The sequence below is a fragment of the Hyaena hyaena genome, unplaced genomic scaffold (genome assembly GCF_003009895.1).
Source record: "Hyaena hyaena isolate Hyena2069 unplaced genomic scaffold, ASM300989v1 scaffold_410, whole genome shotgun sequence".
In the NCBI taxonomy this organism is placed as follows: domain Eukaryota; kingdom Metazoa; phylum Chordata; class Mammalia; order Carnivora; family Hyaenidae; genus Hyaena; species Hyaena hyaena.
The window spans coordinates 1033694-1047744 of record NW_024081042.1 but is presented as its reverse complement, the minus strand read 5'-3'; the positions used below and the strand labels follow the sequence as shown (position 1 = coordinate 1047744).

At 36.8% G+C, this 14051-nt stretch overlaps 1 protein-coding gene across 2 annotated transcripts in view; it reads right to left on the bottom strand.

Annotated features, from left to right (window-relative positions):
* The window catches only part of CAB39L (calcium binding protein 39 like), a 91451-nt gene that overhangs the window by 44865 nt on the left and 32535 nt on the right, over window positions 1-14051 (bottom strand). For both annotated transcript variants that reach the window (XM_039252171.1, XM_039252170.1), the window contains 2 exons: window positions 12542-12683; window positions 8913-9077 (listed from right to left, as the gene is read on the bottom strand). In XM_039252171.1, coding sequence (XP_039108102.1) covers window positions 8913-9077; window positions 12542-12652 — 276 coding nt within the window. In that variant the 5' untranslated portion in view covers window positions 12653-12683. The remainder of the gene's footprint in view (window positions 1-8912; window positions 9078-12541; window positions 12684-14051) is intronic.

The window sequence follows — 14051 nt, the reverse complement described above, 5'->3', positions numbered from 1 at the left end:
ACAGAAAGGAAAGGGAGCCAGGGAAGAAGAAAGAAGAATTTAAGAAAAGAAGAGAAAGAAAGATTAAAAAATAGCCACTTGGGAAAGCAAATTGTATCTTCCTTTAAGAAAAAAAAAACTACATAAAATCCAAATTTTAACAAAAAATTAGGAGCTGAGCCTTCAGCTTCAAAGGATGCATTCAATGGGGGCACCCAGTGGTACAGTTGGTTGGGTGTCTGACTTCTGATTTTGGTTCAGGTCATGATCCCAGTGTTGTGGGATCAAGCTCCACACCCAACGTGGAGCCTGCTTGGGATTCTCCCTTTCTCTCCTCTCTCTGCCTCTCCCCTGCTTGTGTGGGCTCTTTCTCTCTCTCAAAAGAATTAAGTAAACATTTAAAAATAAATAAAAGGATGCTTTACGGTCAGTAGCTCTCATAATTTAAAAATACTAAAAAATGTTCTAGTATGCTACTTCATACCATATCAATTTCATTTATACAGATGTTAAACAGTACACTTGTTGTATAAGAGATATAGCTGTAAATATACATAAAATTTAAAATGCAAGAAGTCATGTTTTGTTCAAATCTTTCTAGACTCTACAGTAATAACTGCATAATATCAATCCTCTTTGAAAAGTCATAAGGGCATGTTTTTCATACTTCCCAGTGAAATGCCACAAGAACATTTCCATACGGCATTCCAGTGAACAGTAGAAATGAAGCTCCACAGAACTCTATCCAACTTTTACACAGAGAAAAACATTCTTCTGGTTCATTAGCAAATAAAGTGCAAGGGCAAAGGAAGCCTCCTGTGGATAACGAAAACAAGCTCTGGTACCAGGAACAGCTTCTCAAATCAGAGGAAAGGATCAGAATGGAAAGGATTAGAGAAACCTTAAACAGGTACAAGATGATTAATGATGGTCTTTCCATAACACATAACCTATGCAGATATCCATTCATCACACTAACTAGAGTTAAACCTTAACTATTTCAAAACCAGACTTTAGCCAACCGTTGACTGCTAGATCTCAAGTTCTGAATCTAGAAGTGGCCAGATAAAAAAGAAAAAAAAATTGGGGATGACAAGGAAGCAACATCTAGAGATGACAAAAAATGCCTGAAATTAGCTAGTAATTACATATAATGTAAGTAAACAGATACTAAACTTGAAGAAGCACTTGTGTTAAGCTGACAAAATCAAAAAGGTCACCCTGACAGGAGATGCTCAAAGATTATTTGCAGAATGAATGATACATATGGAAGTAATATTGGAGTTAAATAAGGAAAGAAAGAGAGAAGAAACAAGCAATTACAGCAGGCACAGCAATCAGAAGTAACTATTGATAAAGAGCATCCTTCACTGATAACAGAAGTGAGAGAGAAGGCAGATGAGGGAGTAAAAGGTAGCCATGGACTTGTATACTTGTATAGGATATATAAAGAATTCTCAAAATTCAACAACCAAATAAAAAAAGGGCAAAAGATCTATAGACAATTCACAAAGGAAGAGATATGGTGGCAAATAAACACATGAGAAGATGTTCAACATCATGAGTCATTGGGGGATGCAAATTGAAACCACAATGATATACCACCGACACTTACATCAGTGCCTGAAGTTAAAAACCAAAGACAAAAGCAAACAAACAAAAAATCCCTAACATTCCCCAACAATCCTACTCCTAGGTATTTACCCAAGTGAAATGAAAACTTAGATTTGCACACACAAACTGTATTTAAATAGTTATAGAGATTTTATTTGTAATTTGACATTCCTCAAATATCCCTCAACTGGAGAATGGATAAATGATCTGTGGTACATCCATGCAACGGAATACTACCCAGCAATGAAAAGGACAAAACTCCTGATACACAGCAAGAACACAGATGAATCCTACATGCACTGTACTAAGTGGAAGAAGCCAGACTCAAAAGGCTACATTTTGCACGATTTCATTTACACACCTGCAAAGGCAAACAACACAGGGAAGAAGATAGATCAGTGGTTGTCAGAGGCTGAGGATAGGAAAAGGAGCAGATTACAAAGGGGCAAGGGAAAATTTGGGGGGTGATGGAAATTTTCTATATCACAGAACTGTGTATTAAAAAAAGAATGTTACTGTTTGCAAACTATGCCTTAACTTTTAAAAAGATGAAATATAATTGTAGCCATGACTTCTCTCCTCTGCTCTCTTCTGATCCTGTACAGGTTGGCTTGGGGGAAGGGGACAGGGAGAGCTAAGGTGGGTAGGGCAAACGTTTGTGCTGATTTTCAAGAGCAGAACTAGATAAGCAGAGCTGAGGGTGGGGAGTGTTCACTGCATGGATGAGCTCTTTTGCAGGAGACTAAAATTCAAGCTAAACTAATTTACAGATACTGGGAAAGTTTCAGAGAACCCAAACACAGGCTAGCTCAGAATGAGTTGCTCTCAAATTTTTTCAGCATAATTATATTTACCTATTACACGAATCCCATCAGGAAGCTCCTTCCAACCCCTCTGGCCCTCTGTCTCTCTCCCCATGGTCACTCTTCTTTCTGTATTCTCTGCAGGTTGGCTTCCTCTACTTTTTTTATTTACATAGTAGGAAATTTGACCACCAATACAGAAATTATGTGGAATATCATTAGCTCCTGGAGACTGAGGTTCTATCTCAGTTTTAGTTCCAGAATCCTGCAGAATACTCTGACCCTGCTTTGATCAGATGTCCACTACTACACCAATCAGCTGTGTGTCCGGCAGGGTGTCACGCTGTGCAAAATGGCTGCTCCCACTGTAACCACGTGGGTGGGGAAGGAGAGAGCATTCCCCAGAAAGCAGAGGCGAGAGTTTGCACATTATACATGGCATGAGCAATCTTTATCTTTATGGCAGATTACATTCCTTAAAAAGTATAGTATGGTCGGGGCGCCTGGGTGGCTCAGTCAGTTAAGCCTCCGACTTTGGCTCAGGTCATGATCTCGCGGTTCGTGGGTTCGAGCCCCGCGTTGGGCTCTGTGCTAACTGTCAGCTCAGAGCTTGGAGCCTGTTTCAGATTCTGTATCTCTCTCTCTGACCCTCCTCTGCTCACCCTGTCTCTCGCTCGCTCTCTCTCAGAAATAAATAGAAACATTAAAAAAAAAAAAAAGTATAGTATGGTCAAACTAAAACGGTCATTGACTTAATTTTTATAGGGGGAATACAACCAATTCACATGTTATGCTTCCGATTAAGGGCCTGATTCCAAATACCATTTTAAATCACCCATATATTATGTACCTTTATAGGATAAATGCTTCTTAGGTTTATATTCATTAGTTTAAGAGGACAATAGGGTAATGATAACATAAAATTCCATTGAATATGATATAGTATTTTCTCACCTGTAATTGTAAGTTCTATAAGTTAATTTGTCTAATGACAGGTGCAAAATATATAAACAATCGAACAGAATCAAGACCAAGTAGAATCAATGCCCTACACACATGGTAAGCATTTCAAACTGTGCATGAAGCACAGTCAAAGCTTATGTCTTAAGGCTTTATGAGTTTTCATTTTTATAGTAATAAAATCAAAGGTGAAGGACCACTTTAAAGAGGGCCAGGGGACAGAAAAGGATTTTTAGAAATGGACAAAAACTTTCAAAAATTTAGGACCATAAAATGGGTTAATGAGAAGCTGATACAAAACTCCTTATTTTGCTGACTTTTTTTTAATGTAGCAAGAAATAATCACTAGAGATTAAGTTATCATAGCAGAAAGTTTTCTGCTTCTTTGAACTGCTTTCTAATTCAGCCTGAACAGATGACTTTGCATCCACCCTAGTTTTGCAAGGTACACCTGCCTTTAAAACGAATGCATCAATAGATTTCATCCTTTGATCTCTTATCACATTGTGTTTCAAAACATCAGAGTCTGAAGCTGTGTCTTGAATAGTGGCCAAACCTCAAAAAACACAGCTCTGAGTTTGATCCTGAGCCCATAAAATCTGAAGATTTGCAATCTCAGCCACAAGACTTTTTTTTAAACCTCATTATAATATGTGAAGTAGTTCCTTCCTGTCAGCAACTTTAAGGCTTAAAGGATTAAAAATTTATGGCTGTAAAGTAATGAGACTTTCTTTTTAAACAATTTTAACTTGAAGGTCTGCCTCCTAACTAGCCCTTATTTACAAAATAGTAGGATCCTCTAGTACTTTCCCCTCCCAATAGGTCACTTTGCTCTGGATTCTGAAGGAGAAATGGGTTTGTCACACAGTTTCCCAAGGCAGTGCCTGCTACCCAATCTAAGCCACTGCCATGGCCACCATCACTGCTCTCAGCTCTGGATTCCAAATCCCTGCCTCTTGCAGCTCGTTATTTCCTCAACACTGTTTACTCCAAGTGTAGAAAACCACCCTTTCTCCTTCACTCAACATGTATGTACAGAGTTCTTTTATCAAAGGTTTAAAGGTAACAAAGGGTAATTATAACAGTGCAGAAACAATTTCAAATTGGATTCTACAAATCAAAACCTATTTTTAAAGGTTTGTCAGAATTCCTGATCATCATTTACATTAAGTCCCTTCCCTCTGTCATGGTTCTGAAGTCTCCTTCTCTCATTCCAAAACTTTCTCCTATTTTTCTTCTATTTCCTGCTTCTCCATCAATCTTAGCCACAGAGAGGGCATTTCTCAAATTTCTGTTACTTTACTCTACAAAAGGGAATTTCAGCTCTTCTCATTCTTTTCCCTTCCAGACATTGCCTAGAGACAGACCTAACTAACCTTTTACAATTAACAAAAAAGCCCATCTCGGTGTCTTCTAAAAGTTCACTTTGTAACGAATGCCCCATCCTTTTAGTTGATCTGACAAGAGCTATAGCCCATCTCTAAACAGTATTTTTTTTTACCTGTTATAAACACATACCAGAAATTTTACAGTCAGATGACTATTGTACTCTCCAAAAAAACATATGAGAGGCTATTCACTTACTAAAATGTTATCATCACTCTTGTATTACCTTCTAAACAATTTACTAATTCTTCAAGAAAAGTGGCTTATTGCTGCATTCAGAACACCTTTCTTTGGTTTAATTCCCTTACCTCTGCTTCAATCTCTCATTCTCTTGCCTACATTCATTTATTCATTCACTCAACCAACCAATGTATATAGAACTAGGTGTGGGAAACAGGGTATTAGTACTCAAGATGCTTTCAGTTCAGAAAGGGCTATACCAGTTTACCTATGAACCAAGAGACAGGGAAGGCAGAGTTCTGTGTCATTAGACTGAGTTCTAAAGTTAGGATGAATCTGTTCAAGTTGTGACTAGCTTATATGGATACTTTAGGCTTGAGATAGAAAGATGCTACCTACTTGCAGGCTGACCGTTAGTACCTCCAGTCCATAGAGATACATAGCACATTTCTGCAAGTAGGCTAATAATGCTACAAACGGTGCCTCCTTCCTGAAAATACTGTATGTAGTCAGTGGAATGCTTAAAATGAACTGTCCTAAATTTTAACTGTTTTTCATTCATTCAGTCAACCAAGAAATATTTCTAAGGGTCTATTTTTTATGGGCTGGAGAAGGACAGCCACATCTACTGAGTATCACATTCATTTATTTATTTATTTATTTATTTATTTATTTATTTTTTAAATGTTTTATTTATTTCTAGGAGAGAGAGAGACAGCATGAGCAGGGGAGGGTCAGAGAGAGAAGGAGTCACATTCATTTATAACTGAGTTCTAGGCATCATGTTACATCAGTTGAATGAACAAAGTCAAGAACTGTCTGGCCAATTATACCTTGATAAAGTTGAAAACAAAAAGAACTATCTGCAGTTTTATTACCACAATAACAGATCTTCATAAGGTTAGTTTTGAGTCAACAGTAAAAAATTATATCTAGAATACTACTTTGGAGAGGGGCAAGTATACAATGCATTTTAGAGAAAATGTAATCCACAAAGGTAATGTGTTTGACTTTCTTCATTTGAAGAGTTAATCTTCAGTTGCATGGAAAATGAAAATATTCAGGAAGATACTTCTTTCCCTAAGGATTATGGAGAGTAAAAAGTTTATCTGATAACATGTAAGTCAACTTTAAGGCAATTGGATGTCTTAATCCCAAAATATATTTTTTAATGTTTATTTATTTATTGAGAGGTGGGGGGCAGACATAGAGGGAGAGAGAGAATTGTAAGCATACTCTACACTGTCAGCATGGAGCCTGATGTCGGGCTCAAACTCACAAACCTTGAGATCATGACCTGAGCCAAAACCAAGAGTCAGACACTTAACAGACTGAGTCATCTGGGTGCTCCCCCAAAATATTTTTAAGTGAATTCCTTCTCTAAATTTACTTTTTAATATCCATGTAAAATAAGGGAAACTTGCATAAGTAGTTCTTATTGTTCCTCTTTTGTTATCTAAGCCAATGATAAGCAAAGTTTCAAGGTACCCAAAGTCTGTCTTGATATACTTCTATCTCTCTAATATTTGGGTAGCACTTTGAACCTACACTAATATTCCGCAGCTGCTCAAGACTTCCTTAGTTCACTGGACCTGATGACATCTCATCCCTGGATCATTCTTCAAAACATAACCATCCTTGGTCATATTCCTTCCAGCATCCAACTGCAAATTGGGCTAATCTCATAAACCAACTCAAGCTAACATATTAATTAATGGTGATAATAGCTTAATATACTGCTGCTTTAAGGGAAATCTGCAAAACATGAGATTTATAGAAATATACCATAATACAAGAGTGGGGAGTATTTTTCCCATTTATGGCCACTGATTAACTAAATCTAACATTAAAATAATAAACAAAAAAATCAAGGATTATAACAAAAATAAACCAGCTTACATTTAACTTTAAGAGAGGAAATAATATCTGCTATCTGACATTTGTGTATAGTCTGCACATGTATTTATTGTTCTTATAAAACTTAGGTATATTTTTTATTCCATTTAATATTTAAAACAATGCTGGAAGTTCATACTTTTCCTATTTTAGAGATGACAAAAGTTAGTCTCAAAGAGGTTACATTACTGACTATCAAATGGCACAGCAGGGACTCTAAACAATTCTAATTCCAAGTATTTTTCCACCAGGCACGACTCCTATAAATGTTCATAATATCTCATTTGAAACTAAATAAAAGAAACGTGAAAATACACAGATGCAATGATAAAACTACACTTTATTCCACATATGGTCAGTTTAAAAAGTGAAGAATAAGATGGGGAGCGCGAGTGAGCAAGCCAGGCAAGAGGAAAAAGTAGGAAAAGAGATTATTGAGCAGAAATGTCAAAGACAGAAGAATAGATAAGGGAAGGAAAGAAAGAAAAAGGCAGGTGTGTCTGAAAGGAAGGATGAGTCTGGACCCTTTGGGGTCCTTCACTCAGTGCTGTGTCCAGCCAACACACCTGGCTTGCTCCAGAACAGTCTTGTTCTGCCTTCCTCTTCCTCCACCTCTCAGCAAAAATCTTCCCCCATCTAAGCCGACTGGAGATCTGTAGGCTAGTATTTCCACAGATCCCTAGAGCCCTGACCTTATCTTGGTCTAACGACTGTGATCACCATAATTAGTTTTCCTTTCAACTCCTCAGTGAAAAAACTAAAAGCTATTTCAGAAATCTGCATTTTCTTCTATCTCTGAGAATGGATGGAAACCCAAGCACTTAGTAGGATGGTAGCAACAAAACAGCAAACAAATCAAACTAAGACTTCATCACTCAGTCAATGGTCAAACTTGCCTTACACACACCCTGTTCACTGAAAAAACACTGCTCTCAGTTAGATAGACCACAGGTAATTAAATGCCTGTACTTATTCACCACTTAAATTTCTAAATTTTAATTTTTTTTATTAAGAATTTTTTAAAATGTTTTATTTATTTCTGAGAGAGAGAGAGACAGCATGAACAGGGGAGGGTCAGAGAGAGAGGGAGACACAGAATCCAAAACGGGCTCCAGGCTGAGCTAACCGTCAGCACAGAGCCCGGTGTGGGCTTGAACCCACGAACCATGAGATCATGACCTGAGCTGAAGTCGGACACTCCACCAACTGAGCCACCCAGGCGCCCCTAAATTTTTGTTTTATTTAGCTCACTTATTATTTAGGTAAATGAGGTATAACTGCTTTCAAAATGAGATAAATATCCTATATTTCTAACATTTAACAAACTTCTTAAATCCTTGGTATAGTATTTTAACGAAATGAACAGGCCTGAGAGACACTAAGTTTGAATACAGCTTAGGCTCTTGGGGCGCCTGGGTGGCTTAGTCGGTTAAGCGTCCGACTTTCGCTTAGGTCATGATCTCGCGGTTCCTGGGTTCGAGCCCCGCGTCGGGCTCTGTGCTGACTGCCAGCTCAGAGCCTGGAGCCTGTTTCGGTCTGTGACTCCCTCTCTAGGCTCTTAAGTAACTGAGTGACTGCACAAATTACTTAATGTCTTTGAACTTTATGTTCTTCATCAGTAAAATGAGGCTAATCATCTAGTACCAATCACATAGGTAGTTTCAAGCATTAAAGGAGATGAGGGGGTGAGGGGTGAGTTAAATGGGTGATGGACATTATAGAAGGCACTCTTCTGGATGAGCACTGGGTACCATATGTAAGAGATGAATCACGGGGTTCTACTCCTGAAGCCAGCACTACACTGCATGCTAACTAATTTGAGAATAAAAAAAAAAAAAAGGATTAAAGGAAGATACTCAATGCTATCTCTTATTATTATTACTGTTATTACGGGCCACCAACCTTGCTACCTACCTGCAGAAAACTTAACTATAAGATACATTTTTGCTTTATTAAAAAATTTTAGAAGTTTTAGAAAAATACTTGGTTTTTATACAATATATGAACGGTAATAACAGAAAAAGTCAAGTATTTATGATCTCGTATACACTAAAATTAAAAAGCAGAAGCGTCATCCTTTTACAGAGAGTTTACCTCAAAGTCTATCAGTTGAAGGTCAGCAATCAATGTCACCAGCAGGCCACTGTTGTAGAGCTCTTGTGCAAGCTGAGCCACAACTTCTGTGGGAGGCTCCTTGTCATTTGTCCCACACAGAATTTCTTTCATTGCTTGCAGTGATTTTGACACTTCCTCAGAAGCCTGTTGACCAAAAAACATGCTCATAGTTATGAGGAATGAAAATTTTCAAGCTATAAACAAACAAATCTACTTTTTGGATTCTGTTTATTTATCATCAAGGAGCACTGTACAGTTATAAACAAAGAAAAAAACACTTTTTCATAGACATTTCTTTTCCTATTTTGGAAAATGTTGCAAAAATTTATTTACATAAAAAATACCTCTAATATTTCTAGTTAGTCAACATAATTAAAACATTCTTCTTTTAAAACATTCTCGGGGTGCCTGGGTGGTCAGTCAGTTAATCAACTCTTGATTTCGGCTCAGGTCATGATCTTGCTGTTTGTGAGTTCAAGCCCCACATGGGACTCTGTGCTGACAGTGCAGAGCCAGCTTGGGATTCTCTCTCTTTCCCTTCTCTCTCTCTGTCCCCACCCCATTTGCACGCTCTCTCATTCTCTCAAAATAAATAAACTTAAGAAAAAAAAACCTTTAAAAACCATACTCATAGTCTAACCTTGCTAGTAATTAACTATAAATTTTACTCTTAAAAATTAAATTGACTATTTTGAAGACCTATCCGTAGCTACTCATCTTTATTAAAAATATTTGTTGAGGCTTTTCAACAAATTCCTGTTACTCTGATTTTTAATGGACTATGTAATAAAAATGAATTGTCGGGGGAGCTGGGTGGCTCAATTGGTTAGGCATCCAACTCTTGATTTCGGCTCAGGTCATGATCTCGTGGTTTGTGAGTTCTAGTCCTGCATCAGGCTCTGCACTGGCAGCTCAGAGCCTGGAGCCTGCTTCAGATTCTGTGTCTCCCCCTCTCTCTGCCCTTCCCCGACTCACACTCTGTCTCTCTCTCTCTCTCAAAAATAAAAATTAAAAAAAAATTTAATAAAATATTTAAAAAAATTTTAAAAACTTAATTGTCAAACCACAATCTATTATCAAAACCCATTAAATTTCATTAATCCACTTATCTCTCCCACATAATTATTACCTTTTTTTGCTCTCTAGGAAACTTAAAAAAAAAAACAAACTTCTCTATATTTTAAAGAACAATAGGAAAATCCATAGAAGTAGAAAGTAGATTAGTGGTTCGAAACTAACTTGACAATAAACTATAAAAGGAAAAAAAAAAGAAAGTGGATTAGTGGGTGCTCAGGCCTGGGGACGGGAGAATGAAGAATGACTGCTAATGAGAACAAGATTTCTTTTAGGGGGTGGTGAAAATGTTCTGGAATTAGATATTGGTGATGATTGTGGAACCTTGTGAGAATACTAAACATCACTGAATTGTAAGCTTTAGAGAGGTGAATTATATGGTATGTGAATTTACTCAATAAATCTTTTTAAATTAATGCAGTTGAGCAAAGGAGAACAGGGCAATAAGTTAACAATCTGCTGAATATTTTATCTTATTTATTTATTTTTTTACTAATAGTTTATTGTCAAATTAGTTTCCACATAACACTCAGTGCTCATCCCCACAAGTGTCTTCCTCCATGCCCATCCCCCCTACCCCCCACATCCGTGAGTCCTCAGTTTTTGTCATCTGCTGAATATTTTAAAAGAAATATAGTTTTACACTTTCAAGTATACTGCTGTAATCATTATCATTGAAGCAGGAAATGAAGAGAATAAGGCAAATTCAATAAAAATAATTTATAGTAGCATAACACCACTTTAAAAACATAATTTCCAGACACATCTTAAGATCTGACTGAATCGATCCTTAATTTATTCAAGGTTGGAAGTCCCTTCAAAGTGTCAGATTTATCCAGAGAAGAGTACTTTAAATTCTATGTAGTTAAGAATAATTATAAAGCAAACAACTGCATGACCATAACACAGGTCAAGAACAGAATATTTTCAGAAACCCTGAAGTCACCTGAAGGCAACCTTTTCAACCTAGAAGTAAATATTTTTATGTCTTTGACGACAATCATTTCTTTATTTTTCCTTATAGTTTTCTTACTTGTTTTTGCATCCCAAAACAATATAGTCTAGTCCTGCCAATTCTGAATTTTTTGGAATAGTACCCGCGTCCTTTTACGAGGTGCTTCTTTCACTCAGTATTATGTGCGTGAGATTCATCCATTCAGCTGCACGTAGGCAGCAGTGCCTTAATCTTCATTGCTCTCAAGTACTCGACTGATGGCTAGACTATAATTTAGCAGTTCTACCTTTGATGGACATATGGGCTGTTTCCACTGAGGGGTTATTATGAAGAGCAATGCTATGAACACTCTTGTATATGCATCCTGGTACCCAAGCACAAGGATATCTCTAGAGTTTGTACTGAGGAGTGGAACTGCAGTTTTTAGCCCATGCACATCTTCATATATGACAGACGATACTAAGCTGGTTTCCAAAGCAGTAACACCAGTTTATACTTTATCCCTCACAGTGGATCAAAGTTCTAATTATTGCTTTCCATCCCTGGCAACACTTAATATCATCACACATTTTTCATTTTTGCCAAGATAATGGGTGTATAATAGGAATGTACTATGGTTTTAATTGGCTTTTTCCTGACTACTAATAGAAATGAGTATCTTTTTATGTTTTTTTTTTTTTTCTGTCTTTTGCCGTTCAGATTTACTCTTTTATGAAGGTCACTTCTTTCTAATTGGGCCAATATTTGGTTCAATATTACAAGTACACAAAAATTACTTTTTACATCCTTACAAGAATGCAAGATCGTATTATACATTGGGATAGAAAGATACTGTGAACTAAAGGATATTTACTTTATAGATCTCTTAAGTCTTGCCAAAAACTAGTCACTTTAGACAGAAATTGAATATGTAGGATCCAACATCCCTTTAAAGGAATAAAATAATAAAAATAATCCTTCCTATGAGGAAACCCTGCTTAGTAGAACCTTTAAAAAATGTTAAAATGAGGTTGCACTATTGTACAATTTATCAATTGATCTTTAAATAAGAATGTCTTGGGGCACCTGGGGTGGCTCAGTCAGTTAAACATATGACTCTTGATTTTAGCTTAGGTCATGATCTCACAGTCATGAGATCAAGCCCCACGTCAGGCTCCACAGTGACAGCATGGAGCCTGCTTGGGATTCTCTCTCTCTCTTTCTCTCTCTGACCCTCACTTGTGCATGCTCCCTCTCTCTCTCTTTCTTTCTCTCAAAAAAAAAACCCCACCAAAAACCAAAAAAAAAAAAAAGTTTTATCCTTCATGTCAGTATAACACTATATACCAATATAACCCCTTAGATTTTTAAGCTCTGTAGTCTAAAGGGATCCAAGTTTGATCAGAGGTTCAAGAGAGTGAACCTAAAGTTCAAGGCAACAGACTTAACAATTGCATAAAACCTGAAATCAATTTAAATGTATTTATGGAGACTTTATGTATGTATCACAGACTATATTTGGAATTCTTCATGACGTTTTTACATCGGTTTTTGGTTTTGGAATGTATGCATTTGAATAATAACATTATTGTTTTCATACCTTGTCTGTTTTTTTGTCTTGCTTTTCCAAAATGGCCAAATTGTCTTTCAGAGCTTTCACGATTTCTGCTGGATTTTTGTGTGATTTACTAAACAAAGGCATCTTTTTCATCTATAGAAATCTCTTCTTCCAATACAGAATGCTAAAAACAAACAAATAAGCAAACAAAAATCATGAATTTAACTCTTTTTAAAACTTTTTCTAAAGTTTTAATTCAAATACCAGTCAGTTAACAAACAGTGTAATATTATTTTCAGGTGTTCAATAAATGAAATTAAATGATTCAACATTTCATACATCACCCAGTGCTCATCACAAGTGCCCTCCTTAATCCACATCACCTATTTTACCCATCCTCAAACCCACCTCCCCTCTGGTAACTATCAGTTTGTTCTCTGTAGTTAGGAGTCTGTTTCTTGGTTGCCTCTCTCTCTCTTTTTGTCTTCCCTTAGTTTTATTGTTTTGTTTCTTAAATTTCACATGAGTGAAATCATATGGTATTTGTCTTTCTCTGACATTTCACTTAGCATAATGCCCTACAGGTCCATCCACATTGTTGCAGATGGCAAGATTTCATTCTTTTTATGGCTGAGTAATATCCCACTGTATAACTGTATATATAAACCACATCTTCTTTATCCATTCATCAGTCAATGGACACCTGGGCTGTTTCCATAATTTGGCTATTGTAGCTAACGCTGCTATAAACATTGGGCTGCAAGTTCCCAACTTTGTAAGGAAACTCCATTCTGTTTTCCAGAGTGACTCCAGAAGTTTGCAATTATTTTAACTCTTAACATGAATAAATTATTATACCAAAACGTTTTACAAGTTTCTAATAATCTTTTTTTTTAAATTTTTTATGTCTTTATTTTATTTTGAGAGACAGAGACAGAGAGCGAGCGGGGGAGGGGCAAAGAGAGAGGGAACACAGAATCTGAAGCAGGTTCCAGGCTCTGAGCTGTCAGCATATAGCCCAACACGGGGCTTAAACCCATGGACTGTGAGATCATGACCTGAGCCGAAGTCGGATGCTTAACCGACTGAGCCACCCAGGCGCCCCTCTAATAATCTTAATTCAGGAATTGGAAACATTGATATTGATGAAACTAGGGGCGCCTGGATGGTTCAGTCGGTTGAGTGTCTGACATTGGCATAGATCATCATCTCATGATTCATGAGTTCAAGCCCTGCACTGAGTTTGCTGCTTTCAGCACAGAGCTTGCTCTGAATCCTGTTTCGTTCTCTCTGCCCCTCCACTGCTCATGCTCTCTTGCTCAAAAATAAATTAAAACATTAAAATTTTTTTTTAAAAAATACTGATCAAACTGAAATGAGTTTCATCAAGTTTTACACCAAATTTAAATACATGTAAGTATTTTAAGATACTTAAGATACTTACAGGTATTTTATTTTATTTTATTTTTTTAAATGTTTTATTTATTTCTAGGAGAGAGAGAGAGACAGCGTGAGCAGGGGAAGGTCAGAGAGAGAGGGAGTCACAGACTGA